Source organism: Nyctibius grandis, chromosome 4, assembly GCF_013368605.1.
Source record: "Nyctibius grandis isolate bNycGra1 chromosome 4, bNycGra1.pri, whole genome shotgun sequence".
Classification (NCBI taxonomy): Eukaryota; Metazoa; Chordata; class Aves; order Nyctibiiformes; family Nyctibiidae; genus Nyctibius; species Nyctibius grandis.
In genome coordinates, this window is record NC_090661.1 from 67,238,937 (window position 1) to 67,261,476 (window position 22,540).

A 22,540-nucleotide genomic window follows, 5' to 3' on the forward strand; every position below is an offset into this window, starting at 1 on the left:
TACTAAGTTCCAGTCATTACAGCTGTGCAAACTTATGGGTCTAATTTGTATTTATACTAAAATGTGTATATAAACATGCGCTGCTTTAGCCACGTAAAGGAGCCTTGAAGCAAATGAACAAATATTTATTCTAACAGAGCAGTATACCATAAAACAGAATCAGGTCAAGCAGTTCTGATTATGTCTGTCCACCAAACAGTTTAATTTCAACAACGGCATCTTTCCTAAGGCATTCCAAACAGAAATCCTGCAAAGGGATACAGGGAGACAGAGAACTCCATTTTCAAAATCCAGTCTCCTTTGCCAAGGGGAGACTTGAGGGGAGGAGAAATGACAAATACTGTCATTTACTTTGGTTTTTTTTTCCCAAAAAACGTTTCTTACCTACATTAGGAAAAAAATTCATTAAGTCAACATAATGTGCTTAAAGTTTACACACTTTGATATAACAGTAATTACACAGTAAGGCCAGAACCCAATTAAATGTTTCAGCCTTCAGTCTGTGGGTTGGAGCGCACAGGAAGCGTTCCGATGATAGATCACTTAAATAAAGTTTAATCTGGCATACACATCAAAATCGGAGTTCAAAACCTTTAAGCACAGTTCTGCATGTATGTGCTTGACTCTTAACAAAACATCTTTATTTAAATGGAGGGACAGAGATTTAGTACGACAAATATATTTACTACCGTTAATCATTCTCCACCACGCTACTCGGAAGTTGCAGGCATATTGTATATATAATCCTCAGAGATTTAAGTGAGCAGTAGGTGGATCACAGGACTCCAGATCACTGTTAAAATCCAGCACGTTAGCCCTAACCTGAATTCTATCATTCAGTATTTTTGGTGTCCCTTAGCTCATATATTTGAATTCTGTATTGTCAGAGATGGTGGAGATCCAGCAGCCGCCAGTTCTTTTCCCTTTTTGCTTTTCAGAAACAGGTATCCTTCTCAGCGGATCAATGCAATGCTCATTGTCAAAAGCAAGTTATTGTTACTGATGACAAAAATTCAAAGCTAAAGCAAAATGCAATACATATTCTTACTAGGAATCACGAGAGGGTGCTTAGCAACTGCAGAATCCCACTAGCAGAACTGGTGTTAGAGGGGTACATGCACCCGCTCCCCAAACGTGCATCCCCTGCGAATCTCTGCTCCAGGGAAGCTGCTTGGCCAGCAGTGCTGGTTCTCTGAGCATCTTCATCCAGAGACCTGCTGGAAAGAGTCGATACTCCCCTCTCACCGGCACATTTGGGTTTCCTCCGCAATTGGACTCTGCTTCATGGGACTGACACCCAGCCCAGTGTGTCCGAGCACTGAGCAGGGACGCAGCCATCGTGCACGCAGACACCAAGGCTGCCAGGGCAATGCAGGAGCCTCATAGTACAGATTCAGCCAGACTCCTGCTAAAGGCCTGGATAATGCTCAGCGCCACTGAAGATTTTACATTTACATGCATGCTCTGTAAAACAAGTACGTCTATTCCGAGAGAATCTATATGCCTAAACACACTACTTGCTCTTGAAAATAAGTGTTGTGATTTTGTTGTGATATTAAACTATGAGGCATTATGAAAAGAGAAATATTCCACACAGCTGCAAGGAAGTGTGCATAGTATGAGCCAAATGAAGATTAAAAACAAAATACCAATTAAACTCAGACTGGCGTACATCTCAAAGAAATCAATTCCATCTGAAGTGTTTCAGCCTGAAGATAGACCAGCTGAGCTAGCAGCAAAGGAAGGAAATAGGCTTGATTTTTGTATTTATTTATTTATTAACTTCAGGCAAATACTAAAAGCACTTACCAAAACCAACCAAACCAACCAACCAAAGCAGAGCACTAAGAACTGGCAAAGCAAGGCTGGAAGGCTGAAATGGTTCCTGGCCACAGAGACAGGGTAGCAAAGCACTCTCAGGAGCTGCAGAACAGTTGTAGTCTAAACCGTAGTGCGACGTGCACTTCACTTACCTCAGAGTACCTGGCATATGTCTAAGCAACTTTGAAGGAGCACAATTGATTAAAAAGGTATTTTGACAGACTTTTTTGCGTTTGGAACAGGATTTTGGATAATTGCTCCACAAGCTATAAAACAAACAGACTGAAAAACAGGAGCAGTCGCCGAGCGGTTGTTTGCACAGGAAGCAATATTGGAGGAAAAGGCAGTAATGAAGAACAGTTAATTTGACCTGAGCTGATGAGGTCAACATTTTAAAAGAAATAGCTCTACATAACGTAAAATAAGAACGTTATTTCCCATTAGAATAATACTGCAAGTGTAACGCTGCAAGAAATCTATTCCCTAACACTTGCTATGCTCAGCTTAGTAGTAACGTGCATTCCTGGGGTGTCCTGGACATCCTGTGTCTGACGCAGATCCATTCCTCTGAAATACTGATTCGACTGCTCCCTCCTGCAAGCTCCGGCTGCTTCACACTGCACATCGCTCTCCCCAGCATTCAGCTACTAATAGCCTGAAACTACAAGAACTGCAACAAAATCCTGGTAATATTCAGACACACAGAAAAGCTAAATGTAACATCGCTGCTGTGATCTGGACAGGGAAGCAGAAGCTGAAGCAGATATTTCACTCTTAATTCGCTGCCATTCAGGGGTGCTGTTGACAGGAGATGGAGCCCGGCTCAGCGGAACAGACACCAGGTTAGGAATTTAGTAGGGCTGGATCCTATTCCTCCTTCCACCAGTGCTCTGCTGTCTACTCCTGGGTGAGTACATCCCCTCCGGGCATCTGGTTCCCCTCCCTCCCTGACACATCTATTTAAACTGCAATTTCAGAGGGGTAGTGACCAACTTGGTAATGACGAAGCATGTACAACACTCCGCACTAATATTTCTATTAATATATATCCCCCCTGCTACTAAGCAGTAAAACAAAAACCATGATAGAAATTGAATGGTCAATGATGCATTATATTAGTTTTGAGGTATTTAGGTATAAAATGCATAAGGCACACTCTCCAGGTGGTAGCAGGCCAGAGGACACCTGTGTTCTTTTCCTGCATATTTGGGCAATCCAATTAGAGGTAATTAGTTTTTAACTATGTGAAATTACTTCAAGAATACCATCACTAGAGGCTAAGTCTCCTGGGAGGCTGGGGAAAGGGAGCAAAGAACCATTATAAAACTGGAAGGAGCAGCAAAGGGACAGGGCATGCAGCCTGAAACGTGCTGAAGAGAGCACGCACCTGAGCCAGTCTAACGTGTTCATATTTTTTTACAAACGTGTAAATAGCTGGGCCACAGACTCAAATGTTTGCATGTTCCCAGTTCCCAATGAATTAAAGAGGAGTTAGATACATCCACACTTCTATGCATTTTTAACCGCAATGGTAATGCAAAGCAAAGATCTACAAGTACCAAAAGGCTCCTACAGTCCTGTAAACACCAGAGACGTAAAAAGAAAACTAAATTTCTGTAACAAAATGAATTCCTGCTGCATTTGCAAACTGCCATTCCTCTGCAATGCATACGAGCACCTCTTTTACACGTTAAAATTGGTTTCACATGTTAAAATTGGTTTCACATTCAAGCCACCTCCCAACCAGAAACGGTCACTATATTCACCAAGGAACAGAAGAACGGTTCTTTTGCCAGACCTTAGATGTGTTTTGCACGCCCTGATAAGCCCTAGAAACGTGAGAAATGTCATTCATTTCCGACAACCTTTGCTCTTTTTGATGGCTACTAAAATCTGAAGTACAAACATTGACAGGAAATAGTATTTTTAGCACTACTGCAACAATTAAGATCAAATTTCTTTTGTAGTTTTACAATGACTTGAGATTAGATTTAATAAGACTGTTCTAAATACTCAGATATGCTGAAAGCCTATTTCTTAATATGATGAGCATGACAAGCAGAAAACTCTGAAGCACTTTCTCCCCCCACTTACAGAGGTAAACCAAACTGAAGGTATGCTTCATGCAGAAAGATATAATTTACAGAAATAAAATTTAGTTAATGAGCAGACCACAAAGAAAAAACAGCTCCCACTTGAAAGGAGAAAAAAAAAACAACTTAACAAAAGGAAAAGTGAAGGAGACCCTATCCCCATGAGCTAATTGTCTGTCTTGTGCTATAGAGGATGCTCTTGCTTAGCTTACCAGTGAAAGGCACTCCCTCCTCCCCCTGCAAGCATAGGAACTCCACAGCACTAATATGACACCTTAAATGAGCCAACTTCCTTGAGCATTGCCCAGGAGACTAGAATGTACATGCCTCTGAATTCAGAAACCCAGAAACATGTCTAATTATCAGTCAGGCTGAAGAACACTCTGACCGAGACCATCCCAGGAAAAACACTCATGTTCAAGCTGGAAAAAAAAAATGTGTATTGCCACAACTGGCATATTTTTATAGCCGTTGTGTAAACACAAGCTCTGGATTAGCCAGCATCTCAGCTAGCTCTAGCTGGATTCCCTTCTTTTGAAACAGAATTAAGGAAAACACCCACCAGTGGCCAAACTATCAGGAAAAAATAAAAGCACAAGGGAAGAACGTACATAGTGGTTCATTAAATGTGTGTTGCTGAAACTCTAACAGCGAGCACCAAACAGACTTTTCACAGAAATTCTACCTAACTTGCACAACTGTTGAGCCAAACAGACCATTAATTAGAATTGTATTTTCTAAGAAATTCTCAGTACTCCCCCTAGAGCTGCCCCCACCAATGTAAGTGGTGTGAACCCCACGGCTTAGAGAGGAACAAAGCTAAAGTAACTATAAAGAGTGCTGCCCCTGAGGGGCAACGCAACAAAAGCTCTACCTATTTCAAGTGTACAACTATGCAAAACAAATGGACTGAGCATCTCAGGTTTTTAGAAAAAAACACTCAACCTGGAACACATGAAGCATCTCGTAAGGTGAGTGCCCAGGTGGGAATTCACCTTACGGTGTCCCTAGAATACACTGTCACGGATCATCAACTGCACCAAATCACATACAACGTGCAGTGTTGCTTTTTACAGAACTAACTCTGTTCTGAGCTGAACAGCTTGCATTTGACTGCAGTACCTTTCCAAGAGGCATCCCAGTCCTGATCTGCAAACACCAAGAATTAGAGATTTCATCACATTCCAGAGTCAATCTTAACAGTGAGGCCAATTAACCAGTGGAACATTGTGAACTTCAGGTCTTATTTGTTCCTTCAGTTCCTATTTAGATCCTATTTGTTTAACTAAGGTGACTGGTTCTTGCTACATTTACTGTTGCACTGTTCAGATTTGGCATGTTCTGTGTTGAGGAGGTACTTACTGTAAATTGAGTCATATCTTAACCTTCTCTTAAACTACAGGCAGAACACAGCACGAAGCATATCTTTCTGCCTTTGAATAGACCTTTGTGGCTCAGCTCCTCTTTGCATTCTTTCTGATTTTTGCATTCAAAATGCAGTCAGCAGAACCCTTCAGCCCATGAGTCTTGCCAGTACTGCACTCAGAAGGAAAAGTCTTCCCTATTTATTGCTCTACTATTCAAATATCCAATCCCCCCCCGACACACACGTGCTGTGGCTAAGGGTCAAATTGCTTTACTTGCTTAGCTAAACTTCCAGATCCTCTTCACAGAGCCTGTTATTTACTCTTCTATTTATAATTTTGCAGTTAGCCGTATTAAAACGCACTTCATTCAAATGAGGCCAGCTTGTCAAAGCGGTCGTGTAAACTGCCAATTTGCACGTCACCCATAGAAATTCAACATCTGCTTCCAAACACTGAACTGTGTCCTAGCAGGACACCCACAGAAATATTCCTATGTGGTGGTAACCAACAACTACTTTAGAAATTACAAGTTAGCCACTTAATTCATTTATTGTGCAGAATCTCAATATTGTTATTATTGTGTAATGTAATTTCTATATAATTCTAAAAATCAATGTCATGTAATAACTAAATCAAGCACCCCATAAAGAAAATATGGAAACATTCATCTTTCTCAACAAACCCTGTAATTTTATCAGTGTAAAATCTGTTTTGCTTTATGTAATCCATTTTCCAGAAATAGAAGTCACCAATTTCAAATATTCCTATCCTTAACTTTACTGTTAACTGTACTTATTCCTGATTTTTTTTTTAAGTTGTTCTTTTTTAATCTAGGACTAAGGTCAGTCAGGGTGAAGTTTTTTTTGTTTGTTTGTCTGGGACTGAACAAATTAAATTAGTCACCTACTCACACTTTCTGAACACCGATAAAGTAACAATTCATTATCTGGAGTATCCCCTGCTATTCCAAACGTTAAGATTTAAATGTCATGATGCTAGAAATCTCCTCATCCAAGTCTTTCACCATTCCTGGACAAAGTTTACTTAGGGCTGCAGATTTGAAGTGTCCGCTATCGCATACGGTATTTAATATCCATTTACAAACGCATTAGAAAGTACTTCCATTGTCTTCATCACGTAACACAAGCTTATCTTCTTCCTTTTCCCAGAAGAAATGCCAACAGCTTTAAGAAATGCTGACAATATATTTTAACAGCAAGAAAAAAGTATAGGCATTCAGTTAGAATATTTTTTAAACAGAACAATGAACATTTTCTGTCCACTAGCTTTTCTACACAAACAGAAAATGTCTCACAAAGCGTATCAATCTCCCCCAGACTCTTAAATTTTAAAAGAAAAAGGAAGAAGATATGGTTTGTACTACAGGAAAACAAGGAAGGAATCTGGACAACTTTGCAAAAGCTGACACTACTTTTGGAAAAATACGCTGCAAATGCTTCTACATTGTGAACTCTTTGGGAGATGATGAACACAGCACAGTTATCCCTGACAAAATAAATAGATTAATTGATAGGAGATTAGTCTGATGCAAAGGGTTTTGTTTTGCTGACTTCTTCATTTGTTGAGGAGGGTGTAGAGTATGTTGGTTACTTTCAAGACATCATTTACCATTATCAATTCTAAAATACAAAGTCTAAAAAAAGTGCAGAGTTTTAAAACAAAACAGGAAACCAGTTAGGTGCAAAAAAGATCAGTAACTCCTGCTCCCACCCCTAAAGCCCCCCACAAAACTTTACATTTCCACACACAGGCTGATGCATATTTGTACCATGTCGTGATAAAGAACAGGAACGCTGACAGATCTTTAGCTGTCACCGCAGCAGGAACACATTTGAAAAAACACTTGTTGCTTCCTAGATTCCAATAACAATTAAGAGTGTCCTTAATCACTCAGCGCCATTTTCTAAATTGCCTGTCTCATACTCACAGATTATTCCAGTGCTTAAAATAAGTCCGAAGAGAGTGCAACCTTTTCTTGAACTTCCAAAATTTCAACTTCCAGAATTGTTACACAAATGAGAGACAAAAGTAATTCAGAGTACAGCACAACTTTGCAGGGAAAAAGGTACAGCTTGTTTTTTGACAACTACACAATGAAAATATTTCACATATTCCAACTAACAGAATGATTAAATTCTTAGATTAATTCCTAATCACTTACATAATTGGAAGAGAACAGTCTGTTTCATATAATATGCAACTCAGCTTTAAATAACCTCTAAATTTCATATGATGAAATCTTTGGTCTTTAGAAAAGCATTAAAAAAAAGAAACAAGCAAGTCTTACCATTTTGATGCCAGTGGAAAACGTGACCGGTTTGACAGGTTTGGGTTTTTCCAGTTGCATTTCTAGCTGAGTAGATCTGTCCTTATGCTGAGCTAAAAGCAGTGAAGCAGGAAGACTGGAGCTCTCCTGTAAATACAAGGAACAAAATTAAATGCTAAAACAAAACAAATAATCAATTAACTCTACATATTCTTCAAAACTGCAAGCTGTGTCTGAAAGGCCATCACTACCAAAGCAGCGTAATGCTACGTATCCTCTCTATGAGAAACAGTTCACAGAAAACGATCATTTTGAGTAATAAGAAAAAGCTGCAGCAACCCCGTAAATCAGAGTAACCTGCAAACAACCATTTTTATAGAATCCACATTAAAGACAATATAACAGGCTCCTTATTCCAACCGGCCAATGCAACTATATTTATTAAAATTTAAAAAAATTAGAACTTCATCAGAGAAGAAATAATACCAAGTAGTATAACTTGGATCAGATGTTTATCTAAGACACATTCTTTCTACCAATGAACTCAGACCAGTTTGAAATTGTTTCCCATTACATTTCACCTGAGGCCGTTTGGAAATGGTCCTTGCTTTGCTTTGCACAATGGCACTATTGTAAGTGCAACCAACAGCATATTTATTTTCTCCTTCACCAACTTATTTTTAGGGAAGCCAGCCAATTTTTAAAAAAAAATATATAAAAAGGTAATAAAACGAACAGTTAAGCAAATGAACTCCTTAAACTCTCCGAACAGAATAATTCTACAGCAGAATTATTATTAACATACACATATGTACTGCATTATTGAGAGAGACAGAAAATTATCAGCCAAGTAATTGTCTAATAAACTAATGTGACTATCCACATGCACACGAAATCCTCGAGACTTCCTAGCTAGAACGACCGTGAAGTTGAGAGGAGATTCAGTTCAGACAGACTCTTCCTGGATGGCCCTAGCACAGTAATTTATTCCTAAAGCCCTCACACATCACACATACTTCTGTTTCACAGAACCAAGCAAATACTGAACTATGAACCATATTTACTCACAAAATGAAACAAACTTTAATAAACTGGACTGTGATTTTTTTATTTATAACAGTTCAGGGTAATAAGTGGGAATTTTTTAATGCCACAAGATGCCTAGCTGTTGATGGTTTCCTAGAGGAATCTTCTGAAGTGATCATGGAGAACAGTCATGTTGTACGCTGACTTTTCACATCACTCTCCAGTCCTCTTTCCTCTCTATTTTTTGTTACACTCGCTCTGTCTTACGACTAGTTTGCAAGTGCTAAAAGCCAAAAAATCTCACACGACAAGATTTGGTCCAGAGTCACAAATACAACAACTAAGGCACAGGATCCTACTCATGTTTCTGTGACTAACCAGGAGAAGGAGAAGGAAGAGGTTAAAAACCTAAATTGTAGTAATAAGCAACATCTAATTTTTGTACAACAGGGAGAAAATTTGGACCACGAATGTATTAGTTTACGGGTCTGCATCTTCAGAGTGTTGTACACGTCTGCAACCACTGTGCAGCGGCATGTGCTGCTAGCTGTCAGCAGAGTTTAAGGATGTTAAGAGCCTTTTAATCATCAGATTTAATATGTTGGGGAGAAGGGGAGAGTGTGAAGTGCTCTCTGGTTTATTTTGCCCTCTCATATTCCTTAAACATTCACTGCATTTCCAATACAATAACTAAAGGAAGGCAATTTTTGTATGAACTTCTCAAGATTTCGCACAATGACCGGTAACCAGATTACACCACTGTGGGAAACCCACACCGTGCCAGCAAGCCACCACGTCCCCGATTGTTTGTCCTTTCTAACATGCACATAGCCCTTCTGTTAACTATTAACACACATGAAAGGTCCAATCCTGTAAGCATTTATCCACACTAGCAATCTTCTGTATGGGAAAACAAACTGTAACAGTATGAACAAAGCTAGTTATATGCAAAATTTTCTGAAAGATTTGTCTCGGAAAACCCTGAGGTTCTGGTAAAAGTGGAGACGCTTGATGTCTTTAAGGCACCTCGCCCTTTGCTTGACTCCAAGCTATGCCACGGCCCAGGGAAAACCTGCCTCTTTACCATGTGCTGCAATGCCATTTTGCTCATGCCTGGGAAGTCTGGGCTCTTGAAGAGGTAAGGGCAAGTCCCACAACACAGAAGACAACTAAGAGCAGGTCTATAACCATCTGCATACAGGTGAGAGAGTTTATATAGTAAATAAAGGAAGTGCTTTGGTATTTCACTCAGCCCCGATTATCCAAGTGTAGAAGGTTAAAAAAAAAAAAAAACAAACCCAAAACAAAATACACACACACACCTCTTCCAATAATACATAAAATGCATCTGAGACTACAAGTCTAAATTACAACGAGGTGTTGTGCTCTTAAAGTGAGATGTTTTATTGTAAAAGGGCTCACTTATAACAAAGGCAATATAAAATCTGCCTAATTTAGTACTGGGAGGCAAACCAGGCAACAGGTAACAGCTTAGGCAAAGCACCTGACTGCTCTTCCAGTAGCTTGCAGAGCCCCAGCTGCCCGCGATGCCTTGCTCACCTTCCTGCAAGCGACACTGGCCTGCCTCTCCCTGCTCCCAGCCGAGGCCGGGTTCATGGAGCCTTGGCCCCAGGGCTGGTCCTTTCTGCATAAGCCACTGCGCTCCCCAGGCTGACCAGGAACCAAGCCTGCTCCACGACATTTTAAATACCAAACATTGCTGCGCCTGTTTCCCTGCCTCCGGACTACCTAAATTACAAGCTCTTTGAAGATGGGACAGTATTCTCATACACTTTTGTAAACAACCGAGATCTTTACTCAATATGACCATACCATAAATAATACATCAAAGAAACTGTGAATCTCCTCAGTCATTAGGATTTAAGCACCAAAGGAAAAATTCTCTTCCTGGAAGAGGAAAGACCCAACATCTCTACCTGCATCACACAGAAAAATTGTCTTAAAATTTTCTCTTGCTGCGCAGTATGGGGGCAGGAAATCTTGAAAAAAAATGACCAAGATGCAGGTCAAGGCTGCTGTAGGTTCCCAGCACCAGGTGATGCATCCAAAAGAGACAATTCAAAACCAACAGGTGAAATGTCAGCTTCCCACCTTCCTCTACACTCACAGTCCTGCCGAGCCTGTAGTTTTGCCACTGGTATCACTGTGGCCAGAACTTAATCCCCGTTGTTTTAGCACAGTACCAGCCACCACAGATATAAGACTTCTTTTTTTTAATGTAATTCTTTACACTGCTACTGCTTATGTTTGGCATTTGCTGCATTTCTCAGTTAAGTTTTACTTACAATCAGCTTCATTTTCAGATTTGCAGCACAGCACTAGAAGCATTTCAGAGACCATAGGAAATGTTTATTTGTTCAACAACTGCTGGTTTTCCAGAGACTTTGTAAGTCATTATACAAACACTTCAGTGCTGGTTTTATAAACCTTTAGTATTACAAAACAAGTTTTGGCTCAAATTTAAGTTGACAGTGCCCCTTCATAAACAGACACCCAACTTAAAATTGCCCAGTTTCCTTCCTCAGCCTTTAAAAATCACCTTTCTGTTGTTTTTAGAATATTAAGATATGTTTTAAAAGCAATATATATGCAATCACAGCTAAAACTACCTATTTTGGTCACATTTTAAGGATTATTTACAACCATTCTTTCGCCAAGCCATCTGGTGAAGTAGGTTTCCAGTAAAACCAACTGCTTTCTAAAAGAGAAAAAAAAAAAAAAACAAAACAACACACAAACCAAAAAACATACTGGTCTAGTAAATTAAGAATGTGTTTTAGAACAGGATTGAAGTAAGTCAGAAATCAGTTAAAAATCCCTATTCTGAGGCATTAAATTCAAGTTCATAGTGGAGCTTTTATTAACTGATCCACTACTCAAACTATTCCTAATTGTGTGGACTGTAAGCACTTCTAGCTTTTAAGTGAAAAGAGACTGCTGGATGCAAAGTTACAGGCTTGAGGGTTTTTCTCAGAACCTTTGTGCTTATCCCTGCTTTTGCCTACAAAAAACGAAACTTCAGCTCCTTTCAGCAAAACCAATGACAGGTTGCCAGGACTCCTGGCTTAGGAAAAGGCAGCTCTTCAGGAGAGCACCTGATACTCCTAAACTGCACATCGATGCTCTTCCTTCACGTCACTGCCTCCTGCACTGCTTCAAAGGGAATCTCTGCTCTTCCAGGAAAAGTAGAAAAGCATCTGTATCTTGAATAACAACTGAGACTACAAAGCAGGAATTAATGCTATATTAATGTGAGATAAACTGAAATGAGAGAAATTCTGATTTAAATCTGCCAAGCAGCTTTAAACCACATTGACACAGATGCACACATGTATGCATGCATACATACTTCTCCTTTTCACTCACCTATCATTTAGGTGCTCTGACTCAAAAAGGGTTGACCAATGCTCAAATAACTCTGAGGTTACTGTCCCCTGTTCTCCACCATCTCCCCCTTGCAGAGGTGGCCGAGCTCATGAAGTAGCTCCCGATTACCACTTCGCTTCAACACACCAGATTGTCAACCACTATTCAGTACTGCTTAACAAGCCAAGAGTGCTAAGAGTTCATATTATGGCTGAATTAACTTAGCAGCTCCTGTCTACACCCCTCACAAGCTGCATGATCAGCCATGCACCAAAGCAGATGGAACTGTCATCAGCTGAAGGCAAAATGAGCAGACAGTTACATGGCCTCAGACATGACAGAACCTCACCCCTCATACATCAGGTTCAAGGTGGAGTAGTCACCACATCAGCTATGCTAATGCAAGCCATCCTTGATCACAGTCAAAGCCTGTGGCTTTCATATTGTCAATGAATTCAATAAAAATCTAGACTTTTATACTAGCTCTTCTTCAGATATGCAATCAAACATCAGCTAATAAGTAAACTGGTAGAGTGGCTGGACTCACTAAAGCAATTTCTGAAATACACCTCCCCATGTCAATTAGCAGCAAGAAAAGAGCTTTCAGTGGAAGCTCACTAGGAAAAGAAATGAACAAAAAAAATCAGAACAGGCAGACCCAGGAAAATAGCCTCCTCCTAAATACCCAAAGAAACCTTCTGCATTTTTCATTGCCGGCATCTTATCCAGGATTAATTTTGTGTTGAAAAAGCCAAGAATGCTTTCCCAGAATTAATTTCTAACCAGCACTGGACATTCTGGATAATGAGTCCAATTAAGTCTATGAATCCCAGAAGCACTTTTCCTCCAGTCCTTAGCTTACCAAAACCAGAGTTGTTTGTAACAATGAAATGAATGATAGGTGCGAGAACAGTAACACAAAACATGCAAAACAGGGAAACAGAAAGGGGCAGATGTGCTAATTCCACAGTTAAACGTGGTAGAGATGTACTTGCTGTTTGCTCTGCTACTGAGCATTCAAAGCCTCTAATTTTGTTACTCACCAGATCATCCAAGAGTGCCTGCTTATTCTTCCTCTTTATCATCTGTTGCATTTGTTCTTCTTTCTGTATGAGCAGTCGCCTTTGTTCGTTTTCCTGTCGCTCTACCTCTAAAGCTTCCTCCAGCTCTTCCTGCTCCCGCGTCTGGAAAGAAAATTAGAAATCAGCTCACAGCAACCTTCCTCCTTGGGTGGACAGAGCTCACCCACAGCTCTGCTGCCTACCAAAGGACCTAGGACAAACCAAGCAATGGGAAAGCAGCCAAATTCTACCAAATTTGGTAGAATTCTTTCAAGGTACCTTCTTTCAAGGTAGAATTTTAAGCAGAATTTTAAGGTCATTATGGACAATGATTCTACCTCCTTATTGTTCAGTGTGAAGTTAGATTTTTTTTTTTTTTTCTTCCTTGCTGCTCTCTGCATTAGGAAGTAACCATTTGGATCTCAGCTCTTTAAACATTAGAGAATTACAGCGGCTTTTCCTTGTACCTTTGCTCTAAAATGAACCCCTCTTTGCTCCCACACATGCTGCTTCTCAAGTGATGTAAGTGGGTGACTGAAAATATAACCCCACCTACTGTTTCTGATCGCCCCACTGACCAGTTGCTTCTTGTGTGCGAAGTACACTGTGTACTTAACAGTGGTGTAGAAGAAAAATAAGAAATTACAAATCTGAATATTAACAGAGAAGTGTATAAGTTAAAACCTATTTAAGAGTGAACTGTAAAAAATGTCACATTCCCAGAAAATAAGGAATTTTTTGTACAACTTGAAGTCATGTGCCACAAGAGAAAAAAAGAAAGAAATGACAAGTACATAGCAACTAGCTTTTGTTTCAGGATTTACTTCTTGAGCAGTCTTTTTTAACCTGTAAACTATTAAGTCGTCTATATTTGAAAATCATAGTGGAAGAAAAAAAGAGGAGGGCTGAAAGACAGGGTGGGGAAAAGGATTACAGCTAAATGACTTTATACAGAAGGAGGGGATCAAAAGAACATCAGTTAGGTGGTAAGAAGGTATAGGACAGTAACATATAGAAAACATTTTCCAAATCTTCCCCACCAAAAATACTAAAGCAAAGGGAGATTTGGTAAAAGTGCAGAGATAATTACAATTTTATAAATTTTAAATGGATGATTAATCCATGGAGGCAGTTTCAGCAAAACGTTATTGCAGCCAAGAGCTTAGTAAAATCTGTTCTTGTAACAAAGACCTAAATTTATATCATAAAGCATAGTGATCTGATATATGCCAGAACATGCCGAAAAACATCCCTTTGCCAGGCAGATCAAGCCAATGGGTCCTAGAGTGAGGCCCCATTACTCCTGCACACAAGAGCTGACAGATCTCATCACCTGCCACCGAGCCAACAGAGCTGCTTTCATTTTGTAACTAGCAGCAACGCTGGTAAAGAGCTGCTCACCAACCAGTGACCACCTGAAACTGGATTCTCTTTGCATTTAATGAACGGAAACAAACAAAAAAAACAAATCCCCAAGTTGCTAATTGAGGTTATTTCTGAGAATTAAAAGGGATCTAGTTAGTTCAGTCAACAGAACTGAAGAGCTCAGGGTCTTTAAGACATTCCATGCCTCTTCCACGTTGATGTCTAAAGACTGGCTGGGATTTGCACTGAAACAGAAGAAAACTTGCAGGAAAGCGCTGACAGACCTAGTCTGAAGAACCAGCCCAGAAAAATTATAGTCAGAAATATATAAACTGATATACAAACCTAAACCAGATCAGACTACAGAAAAAAGGAAGAATTATCACAAGTCAGATCAAATTCTTTCTGAAAGGAAGACTAAACAAAACAGTAAAACAGGAGAGAAATGCGCTCAATGGGCAGCAAGGGTTGTGTCAAGCTTAAAGATAACCTAGACACAGCCCCAACATCTAAAGAAATAAAGATGATCACGGTGAAGCCTTGAGTAAAGTCAAAATGGCAAATGGCAAGAAGTAAATAGAAAGTGGAATGTTTCGCCGCATTCAAGAAAAGACAATCAAGAAAATTTAAACACATTCACATCACGGAGTCCAGACAAAAGTATTTCAAGACTGAACAAAGCAGCAAGTGAAATTAAACAACTAGTAACAAAGTAGGAAGTAACAAGCTACCCTCTGACTGGAGAATAGCAGATATTTAAGGAAGAAGGCATGTTTGGGAAAACTGTAGCCTACTCAGAGTGCAAGGTTTTAAATATATAAAAAGTATATATAAATATATATTAAAAAAATAAATTTATAATGACAAGAACCCCTTCTCCAAGAGTTTATCACCTTTTTATCCAGACCTATGTACTTAAACCTTTCCTCTGCATGGTCCTGCATCAAATCTACACACCTAACAGACGGGCTAGTACATGAGTAGCAAGGTCATTAGGAACTGGCTACAAAGATGAAGAATATGGCTTGTATTGACAGCAGAAGCAGCAGTTATTCAAATCCTGAAGTGACTGCTTCCGTAACTTAGTATTTTGATTTGTAAGAAAGAATGACATACTCATGAGGACAGAAGTAGCAGAAGCGAGATGAAAATAACTTACAACGCCACAGATTTGGAGCCATTAATTCACCAATTAGAAACCAAAGAGGAGAAAACATGATGCACTACTTGATCACTACTGCTTTTGAAGCTCCCATATGACAGTGCTACAAGAGAAGAACAGTCTTAGGATCACGTATGTCAACGTATTTCCAGTAGAGATGAGAAAACAGTGTTCTTTTATAAGAGGCCGTTAAGATCTCGGCTACAATACTGCATTCAATTCTGGTCCCTTCTGCTTGCCAAACACAAATTCAAACCGGAACATGCAAAGGGTAACAAAAGCACCAAGCGAGACAGAGAATATCTGTACTCCTCAGAAGCAAACCATTACAACGGACAGAAAAATTTATGTCAGTCCAAGAATGAAGGGACAATGACCAGCCATAAGAAGTCTAGGTGAGAAATTAGGACACCTTTTACCATTTAAGGAGTAAAGACGTTCCAAAACCTGCCAAAAGAGCTAGAGAGAGAAAGCACCTTTTCATCTTTTGGGAGAGGGGTAAATTTATGGGCAAGATCACGCAGTTTTTGTAACAGCAACTGCGTCAAGTCTATTATTATGTTTCAATTGTTGGAAAAGAAATGTTGAATGTTTTAAATGTTGAAAAAGGAATAAAAAAGAAACGTCTCCAGATCTCCAGTAAGTCTGGATTCACGCAGGCTTGCCCAGCTTCCACCAGACAGCCTCTAGCACAGCAAGATCACACAGTACAGAAAACAGAAGGCCCAGGGGGCTTGGGTGGGTACCGAGTATTACTGTGCTGCCTGATACTATCACACAGTGAGCGCACAGGCTGCCTGCGAGTCACGTACATGAACAGAAGGTGGGCTGCAGGCAAAGCACACTGTTCTCATGGTGACCCTAGAGGTTGCACCTACATTGTAAAATAAGACATGTAGCCAAAGATTTGGCAGGTCTCTTCAAGCTCTGAAGCATAGGATATTGCACAGTGTCAGAGACAGGATAACAGATCAGAGATGGACCCCTGGGGAAATTTCCCTGCCTCTAAAAGGAAGAGGTTCAAACAAACATTTTTCAGATTCCAATCTCCTCCTGTGAAATCCTAGAGCTAAAGAAATCACTGGGAGTTTTGCCACAGACTTCAGGGGAGTGAGGATTTCACCCCTACTGATTTGAAAGCAAGTCCTTAGTGCAACTGGAATACAAACACAAAACCTTGTTATGTCACACTCTGGGCAGACATTTTCCTTCAAGAACTGATAACAATGTGTATTTTTATACTGAAAAAATATTTAACAGATTAAAATTTCCTTAGAGAAAGAAATGCTTGCAAGTTTATTTTTAAAGAACAAAATTATTTCTGAGCCACATTGTAACGAAGGAATATTCAAAGAATCATGTGTTTTGCATACAGATCATTTATACAATACTCCTAATGTTATTGTTATCAGCTCTTGAACAAAAATTTAATGTTTGTTTCAACATCTTTCATTTTAACTTTTGCATAAACCAGACCTTTGCTTTCCCTCAATTTTACAACTCTCTCCTGGGAGCTTCATAATGTTTGCATCTGGATTCCTTTTTTCCTTTGGATGAGAAAGGAATGATTGTCCTGGTATAGGAATGAACTTGGTCTCTCCTGGATATTGTCCAACAACACTGCCAGCACGCATGCAGCAGTGATGTATTAGATGCAGACTTTACTGCCTGTCCCTCTTTTCAAGCCCTTCCCAAAATAAAGCATAACTACATTTCAACTATCAATTTAATCTCTTTACACAGCACTAAATATCAGTATCACAGAACATTGATGTATTACAGTTTTTGAATACAAAGTGAAATCTACGTAGTGCCTTCAGCTTTGACTTGTTTTTAAGACACTATAGAAAGTACTCCACTTCAAAAATCCTTTAATTCTTTAACTAATGAATAAAAATTTAAGGAGAGAGGAGAAGTTAACTAACCAGTTTTATCTTATTTTTCTGAATGACTTCTTTGTTATCCTTCTGGTACAGCTCCATTTTCCTTTTGGTGTTCTCCACATCCACATTGTTGGTCAAGTTAAATACTGCATAAATATTAGAAAGACAGAAAGCAAAAGTATTAGGTCAGCATGCATGACTATGACAAAGAAATACTACTCTTATGTTCTCTGTTCCTTCTAGCACCAGATACAAACATCACAATAACAGAATTTACTTAAATATACCCTGTAAAGCAAGACACAGTCTGCTAAATCACTGCGAACTTCAACAGAAGCCAACAGAGTTCCTTTAGGTTTATACATCTGTAGGAGATGAAAATTTGAGTCTTGCATCCTATTTTGTGATACTGATAATGATACACATGAATAATCATAATATTATTCATAAAACATTGACCTTTTCAAGTAGTAGTTGTAGCTAAGAACACACCGATTCCTGTAAAATTAAATTAGACAACACACATACATATTAAGACAAGGTTAGAAATTAAGTCATTTCATTTCATAAATTATCTAATGCACAAAGACTACAGAGATTGTTCGAATACAGGTACACAAAAAAATTTCACACTAGTCAATAACTTAAAAGGCACCAATGTACAGTTACCTTTATTACGAGGAATTCGCAGATGCATCCAGATTAATAGGTTAAATGACATTCTTTTGATGTCTCTTGATAGTGACAGACTATATCTCACATAATTATGAACAAGCAGGGTCGGCCAGTAAGCTCCATAGTTTAGCACAACATTCCCAATTATCTACACATGGCACAGAAGATACCCCAAGAAATTTAACAGTTTCTATAATCAACGGCTTGAAAGATGTAGATGGTTTGGATGATCAGTAATTTGATACAATGCCTGAGCCTTTCACCTCCAGGTCACTGGTTCAATTGTGGGTCAAGTGAATTCCAACTGAAAGCCATTATCACTGGGAAGTCGCTTGGTGATCACCATCCAGAGTGGATGCTGGGCTCATGCCCATGGCCTTAAAGCTATCAAAGACTGCCAACGTACCGCACTCAAAGCCTCGAAGAGCTTTGTCATGTGGCTACAGTAAATTTGCAAGAACAGCAGAGAAATTTGCACTGCCATTGACAAATCCTTCGCAAGAAAACAACAGCTCAGCAACCGCGTTAAGTCAGACCTTAAGGAAGGGAAGGAGGTTCTAGTGGAAATGCCAGCACAAAACTTGGAAGGTTTTGGCTCAGTTCTCTCTATGTCCTCAAGTGATTGGGCCAGATGAACCCTGGGCACATGCACCGCTGCCAAGTCATTTGTATAAGGCTGCTAGAGAGAGATGGAAGGAAGCCTGAAGTCTGTGCTGTTGCTCATCAGAACAGCACACATCTCAGTTTGATAAACATTATAGCCCTTCTTTCATCTTCTCCACAGGTAACACAGCAGAAATGAGCTTTTAGGAGGGCTCTAGGTAAACCAAACTGGTTTAGACTACACTGGCCAACCAGTTAAGAGCAGCAGAGGAAACAGCAAGAAATCGAAGCAGGGAGCAAATGGAGGCAGGGGGAAAAAAAAAAAACAGGGAAGGTCCAAAATGCTGGAGTTGTGGGATACAGCTCAGTTCTACAAACCCAGTTACACAGCAGCTCGCTACTGCCAAAAAGGGGCAGTCCTGCTCTTAGGTCCCTCTTCCCAGGAACAGGTCTCACCCTTTCCCCTGCTCTGCCTCCAGGACTCCCCAGATGCTTTGCAGTGTCAACAGAAACCCTCCAGTAACCTGAACTGGCTCAACAAAGGGGCCGGACAAGTGCCAGAGACTGTGCAAGGGACGTAACAGAAATGCACAGACGGGAATAGGAATGCTCTTTTTCCAGGAGTACCAAACCACCACATCATCTTATTCTTATCAAAAGTATTCAGTCCTTCCTTGAACTGCAGCAAGAAGGGCTAGGGCAAGATGTAGCTGAAGAAATTCCTAACCTTAAACAAACAAAATGTTGTATTTAATTTTTTTCTCCTCTTTTCCAAATAATGAGCAGTATCAAGAGGAGTGACGTTTTAATTCAGCCTGGCTCCTGAATCAGCTGAACTCTTCCACGTCGACCCCATCATCCTCACTTCAGAAGTGATCTGAGGTGCAGGCTGGCTCTGTGGTTTATGCATTTGATTAGGAATCAAAACCTGAGTTCAAATTCTAACTTTGCTGCTGTTCCTGGGCAGATCATTGGGCCTCTATACTGAAGGTCTCCCACCTGTAAGAACCAGGAGCAGGGGAGTAAAGCCTCCTTTCTCCTACGTATGGTCTGCTGTGTCTCCTTACCATAGCTACGTGAAGCCATCTATCTCTGTAGTCTTGATCTCACCACAGGTGGCACTTCTGGGCACTGCTACAACCCAAACAAGCCCTTCAAAGTTCAGCTCTTGGTTCTTGGAAGCAAGTCACCCATTTCAAATTTAATTTTTTTCTCTCCAAAAGGTATAACAACATTTTCCAATTTCATATTGACATACATACACTTTCTGGTCATGGCAGCATTTCCTTAATAAAATATAGTCTATATTTTTAGTATTTCAATGGAGATTTGACCTCCAACTTCCCAGCCTACAGTTCCCTGCTGACAAGCAGCTTAATATTTGAGTATTATGGCAGAGGAGAATTGTCATGTGAAAATGCTGGCATACAGTCAGGCCAGGGCTCTGCAATGACAGCAGCTGCATGGGAATGTCAGCACTTCCTACAACTTAAATCCACACACCAGCTTTTTAAACTCTTCAATGACGACACAAGAAAGAAATAGCATATGAGACATACTATGCTAGCAGGATGCCCAGATGCCACCTTCAGGTGCAAAAGGAGGAGCAAGATGAGATGCCAAATGCCTTTGGGCTCCTGAACATCTTGGGCATTTCTCTAAAAATAATCCAGCAATAAGCCGATTATCCAGGTTCTGCAACTATTACTGCTTGAAACATTCAGAGGGGTTTTTTTCTCTTTTCTCAGTTACCTTTAATAGGTTCAATTAGTCACAACCTAGGTTTGCAAAACAAAAACCATAATATTTAAAACTCATACAGGGGAAAGTAGGCAAATTTTAGACATATGCAGATGCTGCCTTTATTTAGAACTACTAACAAACGCATGTTTATTTTGCTACTTGATATAAAGTAACATTTCCATGTGAGAGATATGTTTCTGCATCAATGTTTAAGCAATCTTCAATATCCATCTGCATAGCCACCTTAAATGCCCACTGCTCTGCTCACAGCAATGTGAAAGATGGTTTATTTCCCCTTCTGTTTTCCTGCTGTGGCTGGAACCAAATCACAGATAAAATCCTCTCAGTGGTCAGATCTGCTCATACCATGTTGATTCTGCTCTGTTAGTCTTGCTCTACTCTGTCACTTGAGAATATGGTAGGACATCAGCAACCAGAAAGATTTATACCTCCAGCACCCTCCAAGACCAAAGCAGATTTCTCCCACTGAATAGTAACTCGGTCATTGAAGAGGAACATTATCTTAGCCCTCAGCATCTGCTCAACACTAAAGCTGTCCACATTTCAAGACGTAAAATGCTGAAGAGCTACATTTTGTTGCAACAGCATTTAAGACCTGGATGTCTCTATACCAACACCAGTGTCAACAGCTGTCCTTTAATAAATGAAAAGAATATATTCCCTCCTGCAATAAACACCCTAGCAGCAAAACAAACTATGCTCCTTGACATTGCATGATTATCAGCAGCCAACCCGCCAGCCAGAACATCTTCCAACATACTTTATGATGTATTTTTCATGAGCTTCAAACAGCTTTTCATCAATATTCAGAGAATACAAATTCCTGCCATTGTATCCCCGCAATTACAGCTGACAAGTCCATTTTGTAAGGGGCACTAGGCCACAAAAAAAAAATTAAGAGATTATTTCTTTCTTTTCTTCCTTGTCCCCTCCACAAGTTACCTGGCATTTAAAAACCAACAAGTGTCAAATCAAAGAACACAGTCACTAATACTCAACATCTTACCTTTTACATAGCTGGGACTATGCAGTATTTGGTCTGCTTTGGGTTTTGCCAGAAATTTATTTTAAATATAACTCTTCCAAATGTTCCTTTTTTTAAAAAATACAACAAAACACATTATAAAACTAGAAGAACCAGAAAGAGTTAAAAAAATTAACTCATATGCTACACCTACCCTAAAAAAAAAAAAGTAATGTAGATCTGAATATGACTGGCAAAGCAGATGGCTACTTTGAAAAGGTTTCAAAGAGAAGCCAGACTTATTTTTGTCCATGTTGAAATATAGCATAAGCCGATATAAGAGGCCTGAAACCCTTCAGGGAAAAGAAACAGAAGCTGTTTTGTATGCAACAATTATTTATCTACTTATCCATCTCACGTTGGTTGGTTTATAAAATGACTTGCCTTGAGACATCTGTTAAGTATAACAGGAAGACTATTGTGTTCTTCTGAAACATTTCATTCTATTTAGGTAGAACTCCCTACTTCTGAAACACAGACTCTACAGGGAGACTTTCACTGCTCTTCAAACAACAACATTCATTATGCAATTCTACAACAAATGGAAAAAATATTTTCCTAGTTATGAAAGAAAAAAGAAAATGAGACAAAAATTTGAATTATATGGCACAATAATTTGTCCAGAGACACAGGAGAATGAACAAATGTCACTTCACTGCAGGACTTTAAGTCTGTCAAAATCTCCCTGTTTTAGTCTGAGATATCGCAAATTTTCTGAGATGTCTTTTCCTAGTTCCTTAGGAGACAGTAATGTTACCATGTAAAAATATTTGCTATTCAAATAGTAGCAACATTCCCTCTCTGGCAGAACAGCAGATGATTACTCTGCTGACAGTGTTTGATCTGCATTGCTGGTATGAGCCAGTTGAAAATTTTTAAATTACTAAGTATTAGTTTGTTACAAAAAATATTCCTCCCACCCTACTACAAACAATTCCTTGATCATCACCTTCATAAATCACCAGGTAGAGACCATGAATGGCAGAAGAGCAACTGCTTTGGGCAGGGCACTATGAAGGGCG

General features: G+C 39.6%; 1 protein-coding gene across 1 annotated transcript in view; it reads right to left on the minus strand.

Annotated features, from left to right (window-relative positions):
• Positions 1–22,540, minus strand: part of MNAT1 (MNAT1 component of CDK activating kinase) — a 124,412-nt gene that overhangs the window by 59,295 nt on the left and 42,577 nt on the right. The window contains exons 4-6 of the mRNA XM_068399804.1: positions 17,495–17,598; positions 13,025–13,165; positions 7,590–7,715 (exon numbers count right to left, since the gene is read on the minus strand). Of these exons, the coding sequence (XP_068255905.1) occupies positions 7,590–7,715; positions 13,025–13,165; positions 17,495–17,598 (371 nt within the window). The remainder of the gene's footprint in view (positions 1–7,589; positions 7,716–13,024; positions 13,166–17,494; positions 17,599–22,540) is intronic.